This window comes from Mastigoproctus giganteus, chromosome 2, assembly GCF_048544385.1.
Source record: "Mastigoproctus giganteus isolate SK-2022 chromosome 2, ASM4854438v1, whole genome shotgun sequence".
In the NCBI taxonomy this organism is placed as follows: domain Eukaryota; kingdom Metazoa; phylum Arthropoda; class Arachnida; order Uropygi; family Thelyphonidae; genus Mastigoproctus; species Mastigoproctus giganteus.
The window spans coordinates 23061618-23088938 of NC_143576.1; the positions used below are offsets into that span (position 1 = coordinate 23061618).

Below are 27321 nucleotides of genomic sequence, written 5' to 3' on the forward strand. Positions count from 1 at the left end.
CTGGCTTATGTTACCCATTTATGGACTAATTCAATGGAAAGGTTCGGTGAAACACAGGTAGTTGCTCTTGACATCTCAAAGGCTTTTGATCGTGTTTGGCATAAAGGTCTTCTAAACAAGCTTCCATCTTATGGTTTGCAAACTGTTTTTAGTAATTGGTTATCCAGTTTTCTCTCTGATCGCTCACTGAGGGTGATGGTAGATGGCTCTCTGTCTTCTAACTTCTCCACTAATGCCGGCGTCCCCCAAGGTTCAGTTCTTTCCCCCACTCTTTTCCTCTTGTATATTAATGATCTTCTTCCATTGAGTGGAAATCCTATTCATAGGTTTGCAGATGATAGCACATTGCATTCCACTTTCCATTTTGAGAAACCTCACCCTGCTCAATCAGCTTCAACTTCTCGAAAATCTGCTACCAATTCCTTAAATGCCGATCTTCAGGTAATTCTCCAGTGGGGCAAAGGTAACTTAGTTGATTTCAACCCTTCTAAAACTCAGTATTGTCTTATATTTCGCAAAAAGGATTCTTCTGCTCCTATGCTTATCTTTAGTGACACTCCGATTTCTAGGCAAAATGATATCTCTTTTGTGGATTACCCTGACTTCTAATCTCTCTTGGCACAAGCACATTACAAACATTGCTTCCTCTGCATCTGAAAAACTTGGTTTTCTCTTTCGCTCTCGGTGTTACTTTTCTTCTAAACAGCTGCTCACTCTGTATAAATCGCAAATCCACCCTGCCATGGAATATTGTTCCCACATCTGGAGTGGTGCCCCCCAAAACGTCTCTCAAGTTTCTTGATTCCATTCAGAAGAGGGCAGTTAGGTTAATTAATGATTCATCTCTAACAGAATCTCTCCACTCGCTTTCTCATAGACATACTGTTTCTGCTGCATGCCTCTTCTACAGATACTTCCATGGGCACTGTTCTTCTGGATTGACTTCTATAATTCCCGCTCTCTCTTTCAAAACAGTCCGAACACGTGCTGCCACCAGCCAACATCCATTTACTGTCCAACTTCAAACCCACAGAACCAACTTTTCATCTTCCTCATTTATTCATTCAACTGCCGTTTTCTGGAACAACCTTCCTTCATATGTATTTCCTGAAAATTACAATCTTCAAAAGTTCAAGTCCAATGTCAACAAATATCTTCTTTCGTCTTCTCAACCTCCGACCCAAACACGGTACTAAGTACTATAGGTTCTAATACCTCTCGTGTTTGGGGTTCACATAAAAAAAAAAAAAAAAAAACTTAAGATGTAACTACCATCAAGGGTAAAGGGAAGGGTTTTTTATTTTCGTAAATCTGACTACGGTGGTTTCAGGAAGTTTTTGAATTCTATACAGTGGGATCAACTGATGATAGTAAAAACTGTATTTTCTAAATGGAAGGCCTTCAGGGAATTAATCTTGGAAGCTACTATGCTTTTCATACCAACTAAGAAATACTGTTCAAGATTTAGGCCTAAATGATGTCAGATGAACAAATGAGGCTCGTGGCAGAGAAGAAAAATGCGTGGGACGCATATAAATTAGCAGGAGACACAGAAGCCCAGCAGATATAAGCTAGTCTGCAATCAAGTCACAAAGGAGGTTAGGCAAGCAAAGGCTGATTATGAGAAATCCTTGGCAAAGGATGCAAAGAAAAACAACAAAGACTTCTTTACTTAGGTAAACTCTAGAAAGAAGAGGATTAATCAGATTGGTCCACTTGATGTTGGTGGTTTGAATGTTGATGATCTTGCTTAGATAGCTGACATACTGAATGAGTATTTTGCATCTACATTCACACATGAGGAATTCTATAAGGAAGGGAAGGACAGAAGTTTACTAAACTCTCACAGGCAGCTAAATGATTCTGTAATAACGGAGAGCAAAGTGGAGGAGCAATTCTTGAAGCTAAACATAAAAAAAGGCACCTGGGGCAGATGGAATCTATCCAGTTATATTGAAGGAGGCAGAGAGGGAAGTAAGCAAACCCTTGGCCATAATTATGACAGCATTCTTAGATTCAGAGGATGTTCCCGTGGATCCCCAATTCACAAAGGGGGTTAAAGAGGTGAATCAGGATCACCCAGACAACACAGTTCAGACACCGTAATAGTTCTGGCACAGCATGGGTTTGTTAATGGAAAGTTTTGTCTGACCAATTTTATTGGATACTACGATGTGGTCACAAAGGAACTGGATGCAAAAAATAATTTTGATATCATATACTTGGATTTCAGGAAAACTTTTGATACTGTTGCACATGGATGCTGTAAAAATTGGAGTGGTATGGCATTATGGGTAATCTGCTGCAATGGCTAAGGGGATGGTTAGGAGACAGCAGAGAGTGGTAAGAAATGGACACTACTCTATGTGGACTAATGTTATTAGGGGAGGCTCCCAGGGTTCGATGCTAGGCCGATTGTTGTTTTGTGTATTTATTAATGATATCGATGAAGGTAATCAGGCTTAATGTCCAAGTTTGCAGATGATACAAAGGTTGGCAGAGTTGTTAATGATAGTAAACACAGTATGCTACTGCAACAGTATCTAGAAAAGTTTGGTAGATGGGCTGAGAAGTGGCAACTGAAGTTTAATATTGACAAATGCAAAATACTGCATATGGGTAGCAGTAACCAAGAGAAATGTACCAACTGTATGGTACTACAGTCAGGGAGGTTGAAAATTAAAAAGACCTGGGGTTCTCTGAGCAGTGCAGATGGGCTGCCAGAGCAGGTCATGGAGTTTTGTGAATGATACATAGGAATTTTGTTAGAAGAGAGAAGGAGGTGATTATACCTTTGTATAAGGCAATAGTCAGGCTGCACCTTGAGTACTGCGTACAGGTCGGGAGACCTCATTTTAGGAAGGATGTAGAGTTGCTAGAAAGAGTACAGAGAAGGACAAAAAGATTGGTGAGAGGAACAAAAGGTTTCTCTTACCAGGAGAGGCTTAAATCCTTAAATTCAGTCGCAGCATCTGGAGACTAGGCACCTGCAAGGTGATCTGACTGAGATGTACAAAGCCTTGAATGGTTTGAGCAGGCTCAATGCTGATGCGATACTTTCACTTACTGAAATTAAGAACCAAAGGGGGCATAGATTCAAATTGAGAAAAGACAGTTGTAGAACAGATGTGCAGAAGTTTGCCTTTAGCCAGCGGGATAGTTGATTGCTGGAACAGTTTTCCATCTATTGTTGAGGAAGTTGATAGCTTAAATAAATTTAAGGCTGAACTAGTCAAACATTTGGAGTGACTGGATGGGTGAAATGGAAAGGGTTTTTTTTTTTTTTTTTGGCTGATGCTCTATAAGCTTCCTTTCTTGCATCAATGCATCAACTAATGCTAATGCTAATCCCTAAATCAAACAAGTATACCCTGGTGTAATTTTTTTTTTTTTTTTTGGTTACAATCAATATAATTTTTTAATTCCACATAATTTACTATGACAGCAAAAAAGAAACAGCCTGAAAAAATAGCTACTGGATACTAATTATACTCTTCAAATGTAAATTAAAGAATGTTCCAATTTAATACCAACTCTATTTGAGAGGTGATAGAAAAGATCTCTCTGTAGTTTTTAGAAATAATACTTAGCATTTTTATGTATCAATTTTTTTCTATGGATATGATAAAAGAGTATATTAAGTACAACAAGAACTAATAAAGCACAAACATAGCATACCTATAGTCAGGGGCACGCCAACCAGGGGTGCAAAGGGTGCATCGCACCTGGGTGCTAAATATTTAGGGGTGCCGACGCTAAAGGCCATTAAATTATATAATTCTTATATTACAAATCTCAACAAAAAATTATAAAAGATTTTTTTTAATTAATAATAAGTGACTTAAAATAATAATTATGAATTATTACTTTAGGTCACTTAAGTAATGGGGCAGAAAATTAAAATTAAATTTTAATAATTTTGGATAAAAAATATATAACTTTTGATGATTTATAATTATAATTACCTTTCTTTTTTTTTTTTTTTTTTGGTTAAATATTATTTATTTAAATAACAATTTGCTGAATCATTCACTTTAGATGGCTGACAAAAAAAAATACTTTCTGGCGCAGCCTACTGAAAGAAAATTAGAAAAAGAGGAGAGTATAAAAAAAGTTACTACTTCAATTTCATGAATTTTTGAACCAACATCTGAAAAGGGCAAAAAAACTGGAGAATCATTGCAATCACAATTAGATACTTTCTTTGATGACAAAAATCTACTAGTTGCGTTTTTATTGCTCCATAAAAAAAAATTTTAACCTATACAGAAAGCAAATAAATAAATTTGACTCTGATAGAAAAGGCATTTGACGTTTTTTTTGCCGGTCATCGTACGATGGTTAAGACGACCGGACAATGCACCAGTATCAGACCGACATCTTTGCCAGACTAATGTAAAGACCTAGGTCCATAAGACATGTACTATATAATATTGGTGTAAATACACCATAGTTTACCCATAAATTTAACTACATGTAGTAGTGTAAAGGCGTCGTTTGATTTTATCTCATATTGCGGCTACCTTCACAAAGAGATACCAGGTATTGTACTACTTCAAATACACAACGCTTCTCTAATAGAGGAGACACCTACCAATGAGTGAGCCAACAAGCTCCGAAATGCATCTGGGTGGTTGTGACCACTGAGAATAAATAACAGTAGTCTTCTCTATTAGAGAAGCGTTGTTTATTCGAAGTAGTGCAATACCTGGTATCTCATTGTGAAGGTAGCCACAATATGAGATAAAATCAAATGACGCCTTTACACTATTACATGTAGTTAAAAAAAAATAAAAGAAAAAAAGGTAAACTGCAGCCATTATCAACTCACTGCAGAATGGAAGCCTCCTCAACAATTCATGCAGAGGGAAATGGACCACAATCTGCCACGCTGGTCCAGTGCGGGTTGGTAGATCAGCCGTATTTAGCAGTCAGGGGCTTGAACTCCAGTCTACTCAAAAGCGTGTGCTACTTCACTCCCACTCCTGACCACTGGGCTACAGAGGCCTTAAACTTATGGGTAAACTATGGTGTATTTACATCAATATTATATAGTTAATTTCAACCCACAACATATTATGATTTGTGCATTTATTCTTCAAAATAAGACATGTGCATATGAATCAAACTCATTTTCATCAACTTTTCAGTGACTGATGAGAAAAAAGTTGATCTAAAAGGCCTAAAGGGTGGCAAATTATTTCTCGCACCCAGGCGGCAAACACCCTTGGTGCACCCTGCCTATAGTTATTTTATCTATTATTTTAAAAAAGTGGTACTCACAGAAAATAATGCCCAGGTAAGACCGCTGTAGCCACCTCCATGTAACATTAATAAAAGTGGACCTGATCCACCAGAACAATAAACTCTGAATATCTGCAGTTCTGTTAAATAAATATTTCAAAATCAAGAGTATAATGAATTACATGATCTTACAATTGTACAATTATAATTACCTGAAAAAAAAAAAAAAAAAAGTGTAGTAATCAATACTTTAAAATGGTTAACAAACTCCTCTGAGGTTGGGAATTGGATAAGTTCTTATTGACATCGACCAATTCAAAAGAAAGTTTATAATAAAATAAAAGATTATAAAATATTTACAGCTAAAACTCATTAAATGGGGCTATCTAACTGTATGGCAGGAAATTAAATAAACAAAATTTATTTACTGTGTGTGTGTGGGGGGGGGGGGAAATAGTGGTTTTCCTTAAAGAACATTGTAGGATGTATATAAAAATTAAATAATAATAAAAAAATCTTCAAAAAAAAAAACTCATGGTCATTATGAAGTAACGGAATCTGTGATCTTCTGCTACTGCTTGTATCATACCAATGAGCTCAACCTGTTGTTTCTATTTTCCCAAATTTGTATGAACTGCCAAGGTTACTAAACAAAATTCATGACGAGTGGAAAGCACCCTTTTTTTCTGTTCTCATTCAACACATCACGTGTACATTAACTTCCACCCTTAAAATCATGCTTTCAACTAACTAAACTATGACTACAAAAAAAAAAAAAAAAAAATTGGCTGCTTGCCTCTTTCCACGTTATGTTATGTGTGGCAGAAACTTTTAACCATATAAGTTCTTACCATGTTCCAACTACTTCCAAATAAACACAGTAACATACAATATAGTTGTTTTAGAAGTAAGGCATATTAGTATTTCTCTAAATACTTTATGACACCAAGGAAAGAGTCAGAAAATCATGAGATTGTCTGCCATTAGCAACTCAATAGAGTTTTTCGATTCTGTGGTACTTGTATGAAGCATTAGGTTGGCATGTTAGCTCCTGAATGCTGTAACTACTTACAATCCTGTTCAGATTACTGACAAACTAAATATAAATATTTTGCATCTACATTTGCACATGAAGAATTTATAAGGTTCAGAGTACCAGAACTATAACAAGCTATAACTAGGAGCTAAAGGTTTTGTGGTAATTGAGACGAAAGCAGAAGAGAAATTGTTGAAGCAAAAAAGGAAACAGGCACTTACGAATAGTCCTGCGTGTGTTGGGTTGCGGGTCAGGTACGGTACCAATTTTTAAATGTAAATAATTTAATAAGATAATACCAAAAATTAATATATTAACTTATAAAATAACTTATAAGTTACTTTATATTAGTTTTTCTAAATAACATTATTTACTAAATTATGAGGTGTGTAGTTTTTTTTATGCTTATTTGTGGTTTTAAGTACACAAAAATGCTACTCCACTACTATCTTCATGAATTGCATACATTCAAAAAAATGTGATCAGTTTTCTAAAATATTAAAATTATTTTTTTAACCCTCACCTCAATATTGCTTTGCCAGATGTGAAAAGATGATGAAAACACAACTCACACGTTTTTTTTTTTTTTCAATTTCTGAATTAGCTCTGATTATGGTGGCTAGTCATTGTAGGGTTTTAGGCAAGCCAGAAATTTAGGCCATATCATGCTGTATATAATATGTCTGCAAACTGCTTGTGTTCTGTGGTCAATTTGCTGTTTGAAGGAAGAAGACCTAAGTTTCTGGAAGAAAAAGCCAAGCTACACTTGTCTGAGACCAACTAACTCAACCACAATGTGAAAGAGACCTGCAGAAATTCCGTTTGTTAATAATAAGATGTGAACTCATGTTTTTTCCACCTGGTGTGGAGAGGATGGCAATTAAACCAACTGTGTTATCCACAAGAGCTCTGAATATGATGTTACCATTGTTATGTTATATTGCTTCAGATTATGAAGTTGGACTCACTGCTTCAGAATTAAAAATCAAATCAAAGATAAAAAGGAAATCTTTCGGCACAAAAACTGAAAGAAGATCAATTAAACATTTTCCAAAAATTGCAGAAATAAAATCAAATGCAGACATTGTGGAGATATCAGAAATGTCATGTCACTCAGATATAACAGACACAATTTTTGAATGTGGGGAGTACAATGTGTATGAAAAGGACAGTGTTGACTGTCAAGTTGCACTGGGTCATCTCCCCAACTCCACTGTACAGGAAGGATAGACAGGATAGGAGGGGAGGGGTTATGCTCTTAGTTAAGAAGCACATAAAATCTAAGGCAGTGCATCCAGTTGACATGGGCAACCAGTGCAACGTTGATTCAGTTTGGTGTAACTATAAACACAGGGAAAGCAAAAATGAGAGTAGAAGGGTGATATAGGCCTAATGACTCTGATGAGCAGGCCAGTAAATCAGAATGTCTTATGGGGAGAGGGAATTTTAACATTCCAGATATTGGTTGGAACTGCATATGGGTAGAAGTAACCCCAGAGAAACGTACCATCTGTGTGGTACTACACTTAAGGTGGTAGAAAATGAAAAAGACCTGGGAGTAATTGTGCAGTCAGATATGAAGTTTTCTGAGCAATGTAGACAGGCTGCCAGGGCAGGTCATGGGGTTTTATCAATGATATATAGGAATTTTGCTAGCAGGGAAAAGGAGGTGACTGTCCCTCTGTATAAGGCAATGGTCAGGCCACGCCTTGAGTACTGCGTACAGGTCTGGAGGCCTCATTTTAGGAAGGATGTAGATGTGCTTGAGTGTGTACAGAGATTGGTGAGGGGAATGAAGGGATCCTCTTATCAAGAGAGGCTTAAGTTCTGCAAATTGCAGTGGCTGTAGACTAGGCACCTGTGCGGTGATCTGATTGAGGTGTATAAGGCCTTGAATGGGTTGAGCACACTGAATTCTGATGGGATCCTTCCACTTGTTCAGATTACGAACCTAAGGGGGCATAAATTCAAATTAAGAAAGGACAGATGTAGAATAGATGTGCGGAAATTTGCCTTTAGCCAGCGGGTGGTTAATTGCTGGAACAAACTTCCATCTGTCGTTGTGGAAGTTGATAGGTTGAATAAATTTAAGGAGGAACTGGACAGGCATTTGGAGGGAATGGTGTGATTTTTTTTTTTTTTTTTTTTTTTGGCTGATGCTGCATAAGCTCATACACTTGCTTTCTTGCATCACATGCCACTACTACTACTACTTGGCAGTTGGTCACTCACATACTAGAAAGACTTTTATTGACTTATTTTATGAATGGTTTTCTACAGCAGCATGTTAGAGCGTCAACAAGAGAGCAATAGTATTGATCTCATTATCAGCAGTGACTATTCATGCATTAAGAATCTGCAGATAAAAGAACCACTAGGAGGCAGCAATCATGGTGTATTAATGTGGGGTTTATTTAAAGATGTAAACTACCGTCAAGGATAAAGGGAAGGGGTTTTTACTTTCGTAAAGGAGACTAAAGTAGTCTGAGACCGTATGTAAACTCAGAATTTACATACTGAGATAGTATGTAAATTCTGTACAGTGGAATTAAATGATTACATTACCATCAGCAAATTCTAAATTGGAACCTTTCAAGGAAATCATGAAATGCTACTAGGCTTTTCATACCAGCTAAGAAATACATTTTGAGGCTTAAACCTAAATGGAAATCAGCTGAAATAATGAGACTTGTGCCAGAGAATAAAAATGCAGGGGATGCATATAAATTATCAGGCGATATAGAAGCCTATCTAACTAAACTGCAATAAAGTCACAGGGGATGTTAGGCAAGCTAAGGCAGATTATGAGAAACCTCTGGCAAAGGATGTGAGGAACAATAGAAAGACGTGTCTTTTCTTATGGAAACACTAGAGGGAGGGGGAAGAATCGCATAGGTCCACTTCATATTGATGGTATAACTGTTAATGATTCTGCTCAAGCTGAATAAGTACTTTGCATCTACATTCACACACAAGGAGTCCTTTAAGGGAGTGGATGCCAATAGTTTATCAAATTTTACCAGGGTACTAAAGGATTTTGAATTAAATGATTTGAAGAGGAAGAGAAATTCTGAAGTTAAATCCAAGAAGGGCACCTGGAGTGGATGGGATCTATCCAATTATATTAAGGGAGGCAGCAAATGAGGTAAGCAGACCCATAGTTATAATAAGGAGAGCATCCTTAGATTCTGGGGAAGTCCCCGTGGACTGGAGATGTGCGAATGTATACTCATTTCATAAATGGGTATCAAAGAGTGCATAATTACAGTTCTGTTAACTTAACTTCTTTTCTAGGGAAATTAATGGAGGCACTGGTTAAAGAAGTAATGCAGAACCGTCTAGGCAGGCATGAGGTTTTATTTCAGTCACAGCATATATTTATAAAGGGGGGGGGATCTTGTCTGACCAATGGATTGTATACTATGATGCAAAAACAAAGGAACTGGATGCAAAAAATAATTTTGTTATCATATACAGTAAGACCCCCGAATCTGCAGGGGATAGGTTCCAAGATCTACCTTGGATGGCTGAAACTGCAGATATAAGTGAACACCTGCTGACCCCATATATAACATGATTTTCTTGTATGTACATAAGTATAATAATTGATAAATTAAACACACAGTAAGACATTATCAACATTAAATATGGTAATAATAAAGTACATCAGACTCTCAACTTACTGGGACACTTCAAGACTCCAAATTAAAAAAAAAAAAAAACCCAGAAATCATAAAATTCAACTAGAAGAGGTATAAACAGATATTTTGCAAATCGTAAATAAGCGACAAGAACCAACGTTATAAGTCATCATTGGGAGATTAGTGTACCTATTATCTTGCAACCCCTACTATCTTCACACCTACCGCTCAAAATAAAATATAAAAAAAAGACCAAATGTTTAATTTGATTTAGTGCATTGCGTCGATTGTTGTGTTCCGTCACACCACAAAAGGACAAATTTTGTCTCGTATTTATGACAGGGATGCCGGAATTTTTTTTTTTATACAGTAGTAACTATTTTTTTTTTTTTTTGTTTAGAAATCGAAAAAATGATGGGCAAACGCAAGAGTTGTACTTTCAATTAAACAAACACTTGAAATTATTCAAAAGTTCGAAAACAGTGCATCCACTAAATCTCTAAAGAACCCTTATAATGTTGGTGACCAAACCAGACGCAACATTGTAATAAATAAAGGGAAGCTATTCAATTTAAAATCAACATCATAAAAAATAAAGGGGGGGGGCGCATCGTATTGGACACGCGAGTAATACGTGTTAAGTTTTTCGTTTTTTTTCCATGGTTAAGTGCAGGTAACTGAATCATCGGATACCGAATCAGCAGATACGGGGGCACAACTGTAATCGGATATCAGTAAAGCTTTTGATACTGTTGCCCATAATAGACTGTTGTACATATTGTAGAAGTGTAGCATTACTGCTTTGGATAAAGGGATGGTTGAGTGGGAGAAGACAGAGTTGTTATTAATGGACACTGCTCATCATGAACTAATGTTATCACTGGAGTCCCCCCAGGTTCAATGCTGGGCTCATTGTTGTCTTCTGTATTTATTAATGATACTGATCACGGTATATCAGGCTTAATGTCTAAATTTGCAGATGATACGAAGGTTGGCAGAGTGGTTAATATCAGCAATGGTGGTATGCTACTGTAACAAGATCTGTAAAAATTAAGCGGTTGGGTTGAGAAATGGCAAATGAGGTTTAACACTGACAAAGTACTGCATATGGGTAGCAGTAACCCTAGATTAACATATCAAATGTGTGTTACCATTCAGGGTAGTGACGATGAAAATGACTGGTACGAATTGCAGCCAGATATGAAGTTCTCTGAGCAGTGCAGACAGGATGTCAGGACAGCAGATGGGGTTTTGTCTATGATATACAGGACTTATGCTAGCAGGGATAAGGAAGTGATTATTCCTTTGTTTAAGGCAATGGTCAGACACATCTTGAAAATTGTATAGAGGTCTGGAGGCCACATTTTAGGAAGGATATAGAGCTGCAGGTACAGAGAGAGAGGCAACAAGAATGGTGAGGAGAATAAAGGGGTACTCTTACCAAGCAAGGCTTCAGTTCTGCAAATTGCAGTGCCTGGAGACTAGGCCCCTTTGAAGTGATCTAAATTGAGGTGTTAAGTCTTTGAATGGATTGAGCACTCACAATGCTCATAGGATTCATTCTCTTGCTCAGACTATGCCCAAGGGGGCATAAATTCAAATTCAGGAAAGTTGGTTACAGAATAGATGTATGGAATTTTGCCTTTAGTCAACATGTGGCTGATTGATGGAACAAACTTCTGTCTGATATTGTGAAAGTGAATAGCCTGAATAAATTCAAGGAAGGATGGATATGTGAAATGGAAAAGTTATGTTTTTTTGTTTTTTTTTTTTGTTACTGATGCTGTATAAGCTAGCTTTCTTGCATCATTTACTAACTTTACATAAGCCTCAAGCTTCCTTGCACCATATGGTTAATAATAATAACAATAATAAAGTATACTAAATATACACTTAAATAGAAAGGGTGCAAGAATATTTGCTGATGCTATCGAGGCAGTGTTAGGTGGGTCGGAAAACTACTAGCTTGGGGGGAGACAAAGACCAATAGATTGACAGTAGCCACTGGCAGAGGTGAAAGCGATTCTTGCACTGCTTCTATTAGAATGAGCAGAAGCCTGAAAAACAAGATGCATGGTATTTCAGAGACTGCTGGGAGCCATTGCGGTACAAGTAAACACATGGGTTGTGTTAGGGTAGCTAAGAATAGAAACAGGTGCAGGTATACTTGCGTGTACACCAATGCTAGGAGTTTAGTAAATAAATTTGATGAATTTGAGGTATTGCTCAAAACATCGAAGGCAGATATTGTTGGGATATCAGAGACGTGGTGTCACACAGATATAAGGGATGCAGAACTGGAATTTGGGGAGTACAACGTCTACAGAAAGGATAGACAGGATAGGAAGGGGGGAGGGGTTATGCTATTAGTTAAGAAACACATAAAAACCAAGGAAGTGAAGCCAGTCGACATCGCTGGACAGTGCAGTGTGGAGTCAGTTTGGTGTGACATAAACATTGGGAGATCAAAATTGAGAGTAGGAGTGTGCTATAGACCTAATGACTCTGATGAGTATAATAAGGAACTGTACAGGGAAATAGAGTGGGCCAGTAAATCAGTGTCTTATAATGGGAGATTTTAATTTCCCACATATTGACTGGAATTTGGGGGCTGGTTACTCACACACTAGCAGGGCTTTTGTGGATTTATTGGATGATTGTTTTCTACATCAGCATGTTCGGGAGGCAACTAGAGGGAGTAATACTCTTGATTTGATTATCAGCAATGATTCTTCATGCATTAAGAATCTGCAGATAAATGAACCACTAGGGGGCAGTGATCACAGTGTGCTGAAGTAGGATTTACTCAAACAGGTAACTACCATTAGGGGTAAAGGGAAGGGTTATTGCTTCCATAAAGGCGACTACGATGGACTGAGACAGTATTTAAATTCTATACAGTGGGACCAACTAATGATGTTACCAACAGCAAATTCAAAATGGGAAGCATTCAAAGAACTTATCTTGGAAGCTACTAGGCTTTACATACCAACTAAGAAATATTGTTCAAGGTTTAGGCCAAAATGGATGTCAGATGAACTAATGAGGCATATGGCAGAGAAGAAAAATGCATGGGATACATACAAATTAACACATGACACAGAAGCCTATGATAGATACAAGTTGATATGCAACCAAGTTACAAAGGAGGTTAGGCAGGCGAAGGCAGATTACGAGAAATCCTTGGCAAGGGATGCAAAGAAAAACAGCAAAGAGTTCTTTACTTATGTAAACTCTAGATTGATTTGGTAGTTGTTGGCGCATCGGCTTCTGTGGCCATATTGCACCTCCCAAGGTTTTTGCAGTACTTTGATCCAAGCCCGAGGCGGGAATCGAACCCGCGACCTTTGGGTTGCCGGGCAGGTACTTTACCCACTCGGCTAGCCCGGTCGGCATAATAAATTTTCTGTTTATACTCCGGCACGACAACCAAGTCAGTAGAGTTTACAATAAATCGTCAATACAAATATTTATCGTATTTAGTAGTCACGGGCTTGAACCCCGGTCCACTCAAGGAACGCGTGCTATGCACTCTCGCTCCTGACCACTGGGCTACGTCAGGCGCCATAAATTTTCTGTTTATACTCCGGGACGACCAAACGGTCAGAGGAGTTCACAAGATAGACAGATTACAAGAAACAGCACCATATTCAGTAGTCACGGGCTTGAACCCCGGTCACTCAAGGCACGTGTACTTATGCACCCGCGCGCCTGACCACTGTAAACTCTAGAAGGAAGGGGATGAATCAGATTGGTCCACTTGATATTGATGGGTCAAGTGTTGATGATCCTGCTCAGGTAGCTAACAAACTAAATGAATATTTTGCATCGACATTCACACATGAGGAGTCATTCAGCGAGGGGAATGCCAGAGGTGTATTCAACACTAGCAGTAAGCTACAGAATCTTGAAATAACTGGGAGTAAAGTGGAGGAGAAACTGTTGAAGATAAACACAAGAAAGGCACCCGGGGTGGATGGGATCTATCCAGTTATATTAAAGGAGGCAGCAAAGGAAGTAAGCAAACCCTTAGCCATAATTATGAGAGCTTCCTTGGACTCAGGGGAGGTACCCATAGACTGGAAATGTGCAAATGTGACCCCAATTCACAAAGGAGGATCAAAGGCTGACACAAGTAATTATAGACCTGTGAGCTTAACTTCTGTTCCAGGAAAATTAATGGAGGCACTGGTTAAAGAAGCACTGCAGGATCATTTAGACAAGACTTCAGTTATAGCTCAGACACAGCATGGTTTTGTTAAGGGGAAGTCTTGCCTGACCAACTTGATTGGATACTATGATGCAGTCACAAAAGAACTGGATGCAGGGAATAACTTTGATATTATATACTTGGATCTTAGAAAGGCTTTTGATACTGTTGCACATGGAAGACTGCTACACAAATTGGAGCAGTGTGACATTGGAGGCAAATTGCTGCTATGGATGAAGGGGTGGTTGAGGGGGAGAAGACAGAGAGTGGTAATCAATGGACACTGCTCATCGTGGACTGATGTTATTAGTGGAGTCCCTCAGGGCTCAGTGTTGGGTCCATTATTGTTTTCTGTATTTATAAATGATATTGATGATGGTATATCGGGCTTAATGTCCAAGTTTGCAGACGATACAAAGGTTGGCAGGGTTGTCAAGGACACTACTGACACTATGCTGCTGCAACAGGATCTGGAAAGGTTGAGCAGATGGGCTGAGAGGTGGCAAATGAAGTTTAACATTGACAAATGTAAAGTACTACACATGGGAAACAGCAACCCCAGAGCAACGTATCAACTCTGTGGTACTACACTGACAGTGGTAGAGAATGAAAGGGACTTGGGGGTGGTTGTGCAGGCAGATATGAAGTTCTCTGAGCAGTGCAGACGGGCTGCAAGAGTAGCTCATGGAGTATTGTCAATGATATACAGGAATTTTTCTAGCAGGGATAAGGAGGTGATTATTCCATTGTATAAGGCGATGGTCAGGCCACACCTAGAGTACTGTATACAGGTCTGGAGGCCTCATTTCAAGAAGGATGTAGAGCTGCTGGAACGAGTACAGAGAAGGGCAACAAGATTAGTGAATGGAACAAAGGGGTGCTCTTACGAAGAAAGGCTTAAGTTTTGCAAATTACAGTGTCTGGAGACTAGGCACCAGCGAGGTGATCTGATAGAGGTGTATAAAGCCTTGAATGGTTTAAGCATGCTCAATGCTGATGGGATTCTTCCTCTAGCTCAGAAAAATCACCTGAGAGGGCATAAATTCAAATTGAGGAAAGACAGATGTAGGATAGACATGCGGAAATTTGCCTTTATCCAGCGGGTGGTTGGTTGGTGGAACAGACTTCCATCCCTTGTGGTGGAGGTTGACAGCCTAAATAAGTTTAAGGCTCAGCTGGACAGGTATTTTGAACGAACAGAGGGGTGAAGTGGAAGTGGGTTTTTTTTTTTTTTTTTTTTTGGCTGATGCTGCATAAGCTTGCTTTCTTGCATCAAATGCCTCTGCTAATGCTAATGCTAATACAATTGGAGTACAAGGTTATTACAACAATGACCAAGATTTTTGCAGCTCCGGCAAACACTAAGTTTTCATTTATATTTAGTTGTTTTATTGACTTAATTGTTATACTAAATTATTTTTTATAAAGAGCTTTATAGTTCTAACCAAGCTCCATGGATTTTTTTCGAATTTAGATAGCAATTTTGAAAGTTAATACTTAAAGTCTGTAGATTTTACATTCGTAACTTGCCGCCATAGCATAAGGTTTAATGTAAAACTAGTTAGCAAAAAATGTGGCACTGTATTAGAAATCTGTCAGATTAGTATAGTATTATCAATTAATCATTAAAATTTATTAATCTTATTAAAGTTCATTGTTAACTAAATTATGCTTAACAGAATCATTACCCAGACTAGAGCAGCAAAGCAGTGTTCACAGAAGAGCCTGAGTGCTGTGGCTCGCAGGAGAACCGAAGGGAATGATTGTCCAACGGTTCACAGTCTAAAACAATGCACGAAATGTGAAATTCCTGCAGACCTGACTATAACAGGACATGATCTAGCCAGGAAGGATGTCTTTGTGTGTGCTAGATGCAGACTATGAAGAAATTAGGCACCAACTCAGAGTTCTTATGTCTGTCTATGAGAGTTTGAGGTGTAGGGTAAATGCCCTCGAAGAAATTAATAAGAGGGGGCCCATCAAGCTCTCAACTGCCCAAATTCAACTCCATAGCTCATGCCTGTGCATCAGGCAACACAGAGGCAATCTACAAGGCAGAATGCACTGGTACAACAGGAACTAGTTATTGTTGGTGACTCTATTTTCAGAGATATGGAGAATATACAGGGTGTTTCAGTTAAACGTTTCAGAACTTCTAAGAGGGGTAGGGTACATCCTGACAACTCGAAATCATATAGCAATGTGGGGTCGGAAATGCTTTCCTGAAGCGGTGTTGTACACAGAAGCACCATAAAGAAAAGAGACCGTAAGTGAGAAATCGTTTTAATAATACATGAAAAGAAGCAAAAGGTACATGGATTAAAGTAAGTGTTCGAAGTTTCTTCCACGGGCTACAATGCACGCCTCACATCTCCGACGCATGGACATCCGAACATTCTGGAATACTCCAGGCGAATTTCGAATTTCTTCGGCAGCTACTGCGATTCTTGCAACCAGCTCCTCAGCATTGTCAACAGGGGTGTCATAAACTAGCGATTTCATATGACCGTGAAAATTCCTTCACAAGGGAAGGAATTTTCAACACGCATAACGACCATATCTGGGCGGTCGAGAACCCGCATGCAATACGACGTCGTGCGGCATTCGATTTTCGGCACAGATTCGATTTTCGGTCAATGTATGGGTCGGTATTATGGGAGATCACCTCATCGGACCTTATCTGTTACCGTGTCGTCTAACCGGACCTATCTACGTGATCTTTCTGCAGCAAGTATTGCCACAACTTTTGAGAGATGAACAGATTTCTGCATCGACGCAACAGACAATGTGGTTCCAACACGATGGAGCCCCCTGCCCATTATAGCGGAGATGTTCGTAACTACCTGGATGTCACATTTGGTCAACAGTGGATCGGACGTGGTGGTCCCGTGCGTTGGCCTGCTCGGTCACCCAACCTATCATGTCTTGATTTTTATTTCTGGGGTCATATGAAATCGCTAGTTTCTGACACCCCTGTTGACAATGCTGAGGAGCTGGTTGCAAGAATCGCAGTAGCTGCCGAAGAAATTCGAAATTCGCCTGGAGTATTCCAGAATGTTCGGATGTCCATGCGTCGGAGATGTGAGGCGTGCATTGTAGCCCGTGGAAGAAACTTCGAACACTTACTTTAATCCATGTACCTTTTGCTTCTTTTCATGTATTATTAAAACGATTTCTCACTTACGGTCTCTTTTCTTTATGGTGCTTCTGTGTACAACACCGCTTCAGGAAAGCATTTCCGACCCCACATTGCTATATGATTTCGAGTTGTCAGGATGTACCCTACCCCTCTTAGAAGTTCTGAAACGTTTAACTGAAACACCCTGTATTATGCAAAAAGGATAGGTGGAACAGGACCAGGGTACGTCTGGCAGGGGCAAAAGTTGATGACATTGTATGTAAGGCAGATATCATCTTTTAAGGGCACAAAAGGTGATATTGTTGTACACGTTGGCACTAATCACCTTAAGAGTAAGAGATCTGCAGATTTACTTAACAAGTTCAGGTCAATGCTCGAAAAAGTCGCAAGTTAGGGTTAAATTTGAAAGTGTCTGCAATTCTGTGCAGAAACGATATGAGAGAGTATATGATGAGAGTCTAGTCAATCAGTTCCGTCCTGGAGACTCTGTGCAAGGCTCATGGGGTAGAATTTTTCTCAGCGTGGTCTGTGCTTACTAACAGGAGAAACTGCTTCTACAGGGATGGGATACACTTAAATAGAAAAGTTGCAAGAATATTTGCTGATGCTATCAAGCCAGTTTTAGGTGGGTCGGAAAACTGCTAAATCAAAGGGATTCACAGACTAAAAGATTAATGGCAGCCTCAGGAAGAGGCAAAAGTGATAATTCCATTGCTTCTATTGTAATGAGCAACAGCCTAGAGAGCAAGTTTCTGGGGACTTCAAGAGCTGCTGGGAGTCATGGAACAAGTAAATACATGGGCTGTGTTAGGGTAACTAAGAGTAAGAACAAGTGCATGTATACTGGCATGTACACTAATGCTGAAAGTATAGTAAATAAAACTGATGAATTTGAAGTGCTGATCAAGACATCAAAAGTAGATATTGTAGGGATATCACAGACATGGTGTCACACAGATATAAGCAGCGCAGAACTGGAATTTGGGAAGTACAATGTGTACAGAAACGACAGATAGGGTGGGAAGGGAGGAGGGGTTATGATATTAGTTAAGAAACATGTAAAATCTAAGAAAGTGCATCCAGTTGACACGGGTGGACAGTGCAATACTGAGTCTGTTTGGTGTGACATAAATACTGGGAAAGGAAAATGAGAGTAGGTTGTGTTATAGGCCTAATGACTCTGATGAGTACAATGAACAATTCTGCAGAGAAATAGAGTAGAGTGGGTCAGTAAATCAGAATGTCATATAATGGGGGATTTTAGCTTTCCAGATATTGACTGGAACCTGTGGGTTGGTCACTTGCATGCAAGCAAGGCTTTTGTGGATTTATTCGAGGATTGTTTTCTCCAGCAACATGTTCGAGGGGCAACCAGAGGGTCTGGTTTGAGGGGCAACCCTTGATCTGATTATCAGCAGTGATGACATATGCATTAAGAATTCGCAGATAAAGAAACTACTAGGTGACAGTGATCACACTGTACTGATGTGGGATTTAATTAAAGATGTAACTACCATCAATGGTAAAGGAAAGGGTTTTTGTTTTTGTAAAGGTGACTACAGTGATCTGAGATAGTTTTTAAATTCTATAAAATGGGATCAACTGATGATGTTACCAATGGCAAATTGTAAATGGGAATCCTTCAGGGACGTAATCTTGAAGGCTACTAGGCTTTTCATACCAACTAAGAAATACAGTTCAAAGTTTAGGCAAAAATGGATGTTGGATGAATTAATGAGGCTCGTGGCAGAAATGAAAAATGCATGGTATGCATATAAATTATCAAGCGACACAGAAGCCTACTGCAGATATAAGCTAGTCTGTAATCAAGTCACAACGGAGGTTAAGCAGGCGAAGACAGATTACGAGAAATCTTTGGAAAAGAATGCAAAGAAAAACAGCAAAGAGTTCTTTACTGATGTAAACTCTAGAAGGAAGGAGATGAATCAGATTGGTCCACTTAATATAGATGGTTCGACTATTGATGATCCTGCTCAAGTAGCTGATAAACTGAATGAGTATTTTGCATTTATATTCACACATGAGGAGTTATTCAAGGAAGGGAATGCCAGAAGTTTATCAAACTCTAACTGAGAGATAAGGGATTTTGTAATAACTGAGAGCAAAGTGGAGAAGAAATTGTTGAAGTTAAACATAAAAAAAAAGCACCTAGAGCAGATGAAATCTATCCAGTTATAATGAAGAAGGCAGCAAGGGAAGTAAGCAAACCATTAGCCACAATGAGAGCATCCTTAGAATCAGGGGAGGTCCCCATGGACTGGAGATGTGCAAATGAATCCCCAATTCACAAAGGAGGATCAAAGGGTCATACAAATAATTATGGATCTGTTAGTTTAAGTTCTGTTCCAGGAAAAATAATGGAGTCACTTGTTAAAGAGGTGATACAGGATCATCTAAACAATACAGCAGTAATAGTTCAGACACACTATGGGTTTGTTAAGGGAAAGTCTTGTCTGACCAATTTGACTGCATACTACAATGTAGTCACAAAGGAACTGTATGAAAAATATAATTCTGATATCATATACTTGGATTTCAGGAAAGATTTTGATACCGATGCACATGGAAGACTGCTGTACAAATTGGAGCGGTATGGCATTAAGGGCAAGTTACTGCAATGGATAAAGGGATGGTTGATTGGGAGATGGCAGAGAGTGGTAATAAATGGATACTGCTCTACGTGAATTAATGTTATTAGCGGAATCCCCCAGGATTCGGTGTTGGGCCCGTTGTTGTTTTGTGTATTTATCAATGATATCGATGAAGGTATATCAGGCTTAATGTCCAAGTTTTCAGAGGATACAAAGGTTGGCAGGGTTGTTAATCGCAGTATGCTACTTCAACAGGATCTAGAAAAGTTAAGCAGATTGGCTGAGAAGTGGCAACTGAAGTTTAACATTGAAAAATGCAAAGTACTCCATATGGGTAGCAGTAATCCAAGAGAAACGTTCCAACTGTGTGGTTTTTTCATTCTCCGCACTCAGGGAGGCAGAGAATGAAAAAAACCTGGGGGTAATTGTGCAGTCAGATATGAAGTTCTCCGAACAGTGCAGATGGGCTGCCAGAGCAGGCCATAGAGTTTTAAAGAATTTTACTAGCAGAGACAAGAAGGTGATTATCCCTTTGTATAAGGCAATGGTCAGGCCACACCTTGAGTTCTGTATACAGGTCTGGAGGCCTCATTTCAGGAAGAATATAGAGTTTCTAGAATGAGTACAGAGAAGGGTAACAAGACTGGTAATAGGAACAAAGGGTGTGCTTATGAACAAAGGCTTAAGTTCTGCAAGTTGCAGCATCTGGAGACTAGGCGCCTGTGAGGTGATCTGATTGAGGTGTATAAGGCCTTGAATGGTTTTAGCAGGCTCAATGCTGACAGGATACTTCCACTTGCTCAGATGAGGGGAGAATAGATTCAAACTGAGGAAAGATAGTTGTAGAATAGATGTGTGGACGTTTGCCTTTAGCCAGCGGGTAGATGATTGCTGGAACAGACTTCCATCTGTTGTTGTGGAAGTTGATAGCTTAAATAAATTTAAGGCCTACTAGACAAACATTTTTAATGACCGGATGGGTGAAATGGAAAGGTTTTTATTTTGGCTGATGCTGTAAAAAGCTTGCTTTCTTGCATCATATGCCTCAACTAATGCTAATGCTAAGGAATAATGTGGGACTTGGCCATGTTTGGGCTTCTCCACTACTTTGGAAAGAGCAACAGTAAGTGGGATGATAACTGGAGGGGAAAAATTTATCATCCTTTCTAAAAATTCAAATTATTATTTTAATTGTCCACACTAATTTATCACATATGTCAACTGTATGTGTAGTTGTCTTTAAAAGTATGTTCACACACTAATTTGCACATCTTTCTGGCTAAAAAACCCAGAATAATTCGCAGAGAAAACTCTACTGTCTCTCTCTCTCCACCTGAGATTGGTTAGTTGTCAATAGGAATCAAACTGGCACATCTCCAAATGAGTGGCAACAAGCAATGTATCTTGTTGACTAGATTACCAGAGAGGATCCTCTTCTCTGAAAGTCATGGATATAAACAAACTTCCATGCAAGTGGGGGGGGGGGTAAGAGGTATTTATAAAAGCAACACGAAACAGGGAATGGGTTGAGATTATAGCATTATAACTTATCTGAATCAGAGTATGTCCGAAACAGCACAGCCGGTGTGGTGCTCACGGTCAGCTGTGGTTAATACCTACCAAAAGTGGTCCAAGGAGGGGAAACCCACGAACCTCTGGCGAGAAGTTGGACAACCACAGCTCATCACTGCTCATGGTGAGCAAAGGCTCTCCTGGATGGTACGTGGCAACAGAAAAGCAACCGTGGTGCAACTCGACGGTAATTGGAATGCCCTTCACAGAAGTAATGTGTCACAACACACAGTACATCAAACCCTGCTGAAAATGGCACTATGTAGCCGAAGGCCGCTTCAAGTGTCCATGCTAACCATTGCTCACCGACAACAGTGTCTACAATGGGCATGCGAGCATCAAAACTGGACATTGAGTAATTGGAAGAAGGTAGTCTGGTCCAATGAATCACGTTTCCTGTTGCACCATGTGGACGGCCAGGTACGTGGTGTGCATCGTTTACCTGGGGAACTGATGGCACCTGGATGCACCGTGGGACGAAAACAAGCCGGTGGCGGTGGTGTCATGTTTTGAGCAATATTCTGCTGAGATACCCTTGGTCCAGTTATCCATGTGCCAGGCACTCTGACATCTACCACCTACCTAAACATCATTGCTGACCAGGTGCACCTTTTCATGGAAACGGTCTTTCCCTCTGGCAGTGCTGTCTTTCAGCAGGATAATGCGTGTGTCACACCACCCGGATTGTTCGAGACTGGTTTGCGGAACATGAGGAAGACTTCCAGGTATTGCATCTTAATTGGACTTTAAGTGATTGGAAGAAAGTAGTATGGCCAATGAATCACATTTCCTGTAGCACCATGTGGACGTCTGGGTACGTGTGCGTCGTTTACCTGGAGAACCAATGGCACCTGGATGCACCGTGGGACAAAAACAAGCAAGTGGTGACGGTGGTGTCGTGCTTTGGGTAATGTACCGCTGGGATACCCTGGGTCCAGTAATCCATGTGCCGGGCACTCTACCATCTACCTAAACATCATTGCTGACCAAGTTCTCCCTTCCATGACAACGGTCTTCCCTCTGGCAGTGCAGTCTTTCAGCGTGATAATCAGCGTGTCACACCGCCCAGATTCTTCGAGACTGGTTCGCAGAACATGAGGAAGACTTCCAGTATTGCCCTGGCCTCCAAATTCCCCAGACATCTTTCCCATCAAGCATCTGTGGCTTATGTTGGAACAGCAACTGGGATATACGGCGTCTCAACCACGAACCTTAGAAATTAATGGATCTGCTGGTTATGTGTTGGTACCAGATACCACAAGACACATTTAGAAATCTTTTAGTGTCCATGCCTCGCTGGGTACATTAGCATTAGCAAGGGCACATGATGCAAGAAAGCAAGCTTATATAGTATCAGCCAAAAAAAAAAAAAAGCACACACACCATTTTCATTTCAACCATCCACTTGCTCCAAATGTTTCTCTATTTCTGCCCTAAATCTGATTAAGCTATCAACTTCAACAACGACAGTTTTTTTTTTTTTTTTTTTTATGTGAACCCCAAACATGAGAGGTATTAGAACCTATAGTACTTAGTACTGTGCTTGGGTTGGAGGTTGACAAGACGAAAGAAGATATTTGTTGACATTGGACTTGAACTTCTGTAGATTGTAATGTTCTTCTCTTACTCAGCCTTAGCACATTTATTGGAAAACCAAGGTTTAGATAAAGGACGAGATTTTAAAGTGGAGTGTGGGATAAAGGATTCCATTCCTGCAAGAATAATTTCGCTGACACGATCTGAGCAAACATTGACATCAGAAGTCTTGAAACAGTAATCCAACCAAGGAAAAGAAGAAAAGAAGTCTCGCAGGTCATCCCATTTTGCAATCTTGTAATGCCAAACAACATGAGGTTGGGAATAGCCATGAGATAAAGGTTCCATTGGAGAAGAGACAATCACCAAGTTGTGATCTGAAGTGCCTAAAGGAGCTCTCACTTCGACCGTGTACTTAGAAAGGTTGTTTGTGAGAAAAAGATCAAGCGTATTGGCTGTATGATTAGGATTATCCGGTATTCTTGTAGGTAAATGAACAATCTGTGCTAGGTCATTAGTAATTGCAAAAGCCTCAGCATCTCGACCTGCTGGTTCGGTGTGACTAGAAAACAGAAGCCAGCTGCAGTTGTGAACATTAAAATCACCAAGGAAAATTACCTCACTGTTAGGAAAGTTGGACTGGAGAAAGTCAAGTTGCAAAGAGAGGAAGTCAAAGAGCTCCAAGTGATTAGTGGAGTTGGGAGAACGGTAGAGACAACAGATGAATCTGACACAATGAGGTAGAGAGATTTTAAGCCAGAGAAGATCAAAGAGAGGAGATTCCAAATTGCCACATCTCTGACAGGGAATATCAGAACAAACATATGCACAAGTACCACCTTTGAGGTGAAAGGAATCATACAGCGAATAATTTGGGCATCTGAGATGAGCAGTAGTTGAATCAACCGATAACTGAGATTCTGCCAGAAAAAGTACATGGGGTTTGGCAGACTGCATGTGGAAATGGACATCGTTGAGATTAGAATTGAGACCACATATATTTGTGAAATGAATTAGGAAGTCCTTGGAAGTTTGGAAGTTTGTTCCAGCAATCAGAGGCCTCCGTAGCCCAGTGGTCCGGAGCGGGAGTGCAGTAGCACATGCTGAATACGGTTAATCTGCCAACCCACACTGGACCAGCGTGGCAGATTATGGTCCATTTCCCTCAGCATGAATTGTTGAGGAGGCTTCCATCCTGCAGTGGATGACAATGGCTGCACTTTACCTTTTTTTTTTTTTTTCCAGCAATCAACCACCCATTGGCTAAAAGCAAACTTACACACATCTATCCTACAACTGTCTTTCCTCAATTTGAATTTATGCCCTCTCAGGTGATTATTCTGAGTAAGGGGAAAAATCCCATCAGCATTCAGCACACTCAAACCATTCAAGGTTAATACACCTCAATCAGATCACCTCACAGGTGCCTAGTCTACAGACACTCTAATTTGCAAAATTTTAGCTGTTCTTCGTAAGAACAACCCTTTGTTCCATTCATTAACCTTGTTGCCCTTCTCTGTACTTGTTCCAACAGCTCTACATACAGTACTCAATATACAGCACTCAAGACCTGTATACAGTAGGTGTGGCCAGACCATTGCCTTATACAAGGGGATAATCACCTCCTTATCCTTGCTAGAAAAATTCCTGTATGTGCCTCAATTTGAATTTATGCCCTCTCAGGTGATTATTCTGAGTAAGGGGAAAAATCCCATCAGCATTCAGCACACTCAAACCATTCAAGGTTAATACACCTCAATCAGATCACCTCACAGGTGCCTAGTCTACAGACACTCTAATTTGCAAAATTTTAGCTGTTCTTCGTAAGAACAACCCTTTGTTCCATTCATTAACCTTGTTGCCCTTCTCTGTACTTGTTCCAACAGCTCTACATACAGTACTCAATATACAGCACTCAAGACCTGTATACAGTACTCAAGGTGTGGCCAGACCATTGCCTTATACAAGGGGATAATCACCTCCTTATCCTTGCTAGAAAAATTCCTGTATGTGATTGATAAGATACCATGAGCTACTCCTGCAGACTGTCTGGACTGCTCAGAAAACTTCATATCTGCCTGCACAATTACTCCCCAGATTCTTTTCACTCTCTACCAGTGTCAGTGTAGTACCATACAGTTGATACGTTACTCTGGGGTTACTGCTTTCCATATGCAGTAATTTACATTTCTCAATGTTAAAATTCAGTTGCCACCACTCATCCCATCTGCTCAACTTTTCTAGATCGTGTTGCAGCAGTACTGTCATTAACAACCCTGCTGGCCTTCGTATCGTCTGCAAACTTGGACATTAAGCCTGATATACCATCTTCAATAACCTTAATGAATACAGAAAACAATAATGGACCCAACACTGAACCCAGGGGGATCCACTAATAACATTAGTCCATGAAGAGCATTGTCCATTGATTACCCCTCTCTGTCTTCTCCCCTCAACCATCCCTTTATCCATAGCAGCAATTTGACTCCAACGCCACACTGCTCCAATCTGTGCAGCAGTCTTCCATGTGCAACAATATCAAAAGCCTTTCTAAGATCCAAATATATGATATCAAAATTATTCTTTGCATCCGGTTCCTTTGTGACTACAGCATAGTATCCAAACAAATTGGTCAGACAAGACTTCCCCATATCCGAGCTATAACTGAAGTCTTGTCTAGATGATCCTGCAATACTTCTTTAACCAGTGCCTACATTAATTTCCCTGGAACAGAAATTAAACTAATAGCTCTGTAATTACCTGTACCTCCCTTTGATCCTCCTTTGTGGTTTGGGGTTGCATTTGCACATCTCCAGTCCATGGATACCTCCCCTGAGTCCAAGGAAGCTCTCATAATTATGGCTAAGGGTTTGCTTACTTGCTTTGCTGCCTCCTTTAATATAACTGGATAGATCCCATCCACCCAGGTGCCTTTCTTATCTTTATATTCAACAATTTCTCCTCCACTTTGCTCTCAGTTATTACAAGATTATCTAACTTACTGCTATATTCCTTAATTGCACTACCAGGCCTACCAATGGAAATATTTCCGTAATGATGTTTTCGTTATTCCTTAAGTGCTTTACTTGCACACACACGCACTCTACTTACTAAGAGAAATATATTTGTAACATTTTATGTCTTACAGTTTCATGATGTTTTCAGGTTTCCGTTGCATTTGTACTGCATATAACAATCCCTCATTTGCAAATTCAGCAGTATTAATGATTTATTGTTGTTGATTTTTTAACCTTTATGTGAATAAATCATGGATAATTATTTTTTAAATTAGTACCGAGAAACCGGTATTTTTGTATTAATACCGGGATTTGAATACTGGAAAAAAAGGACCGGAATCTCTGTATTGTAAGCCCTAGTTACTAGGAATATAAAGCAACTCTAGAAAATAAATTAATGTGCCAATTTAAGTCAATAAAAAAGCAAAAATTTAAGAAAACTTCTATATTAGTTGGAGCCATAAAAACTTTGCCTGCTCACGTGTACCCTCGTAACCAAATTCATACGAGCTGTTTTGGCTGCTGCATGTGGAGGATCAACACCATATCAGGTAGGTGGTCATAATGTTTTGGCTTATCGGTGTCTTGCCATCAAATCTGTTCAGGATTCTTTTAAAGTCCTATCAGAAGACCAGGGGAGGCATTGAATGGAATGTGTTTGGTATGGTAAGAGGTGAATTATCAATCCTGTTGATACAAGAGTTAGGGAAAAGTAGATGCTGAGAGGCTAGCATCCTTGTCTAAAAATAATCTTTAGATGAAGATGCAAAAGCACTATCAGAATGTAACTGCGGAAGAATAAATGAACAAAAATTGCAACAAATAGCTTTGGCCAGAGACAACCAGAAAGTTTACCAACCATTTGGAACAAGCAAGTTTCTTCTTAGCCTGATCAAAACTGAATTTGGATTGATTTATAATCTTTTTAAGTTGCAAACTTTAATGTGGACAGAAATTTGCATCCTTTTAATTGCAAACAATGTGAGGCTGAGAAACAGCTATGGGATAGAGGCTAAAACTAACGCCAGCTTTAATTTTGAACATTAAATCCACCCAGGAAAATTACTTCACTATTAGGAAAGTTAGAGTGGTGAAAGCAGAAAAAAATAAATAATAAATACATAAAATCAAAAAGTTCCAAGTGATTTGTTAAGTTGAGAGAACATTAAAGGAAATTAAGGTATTCAACATGAGAAAAAAAATTTGAGCAAAAGGAGATCAAGGAGGAGATTGCAAATAGATTAGGCGGTGATCTGATCAGATCGTGAATGGAATGAATGTTAGTGGGATTATAACCAAGATATATTTGTAAAA

The 27321-nt window shown here is 39.4% G+C and overlaps 1 protein-coding gene across 1 annotated transcript in view; it reads right to left on the reverse strand.

The window, feature by feature from the left end:
• The window catches only part of LOC150089219 (protein phosphatase methylesterase 1), a 273882-nt gene that overhangs the window by 221651 nt on the left and 24910 nt on the right, over window positions 1-27321 (reverse strand). Inside the window, exon 3 of the mRNA XM_090390380.1 lies at window positions 5284-5376. Within this exon, the coding sequence (XP_090246506.1) occupies window positions 5284-5376 (93 nt within the window). The remainder of the gene's footprint in view (window positions 1-5283; window positions 5377-27321) is intronic.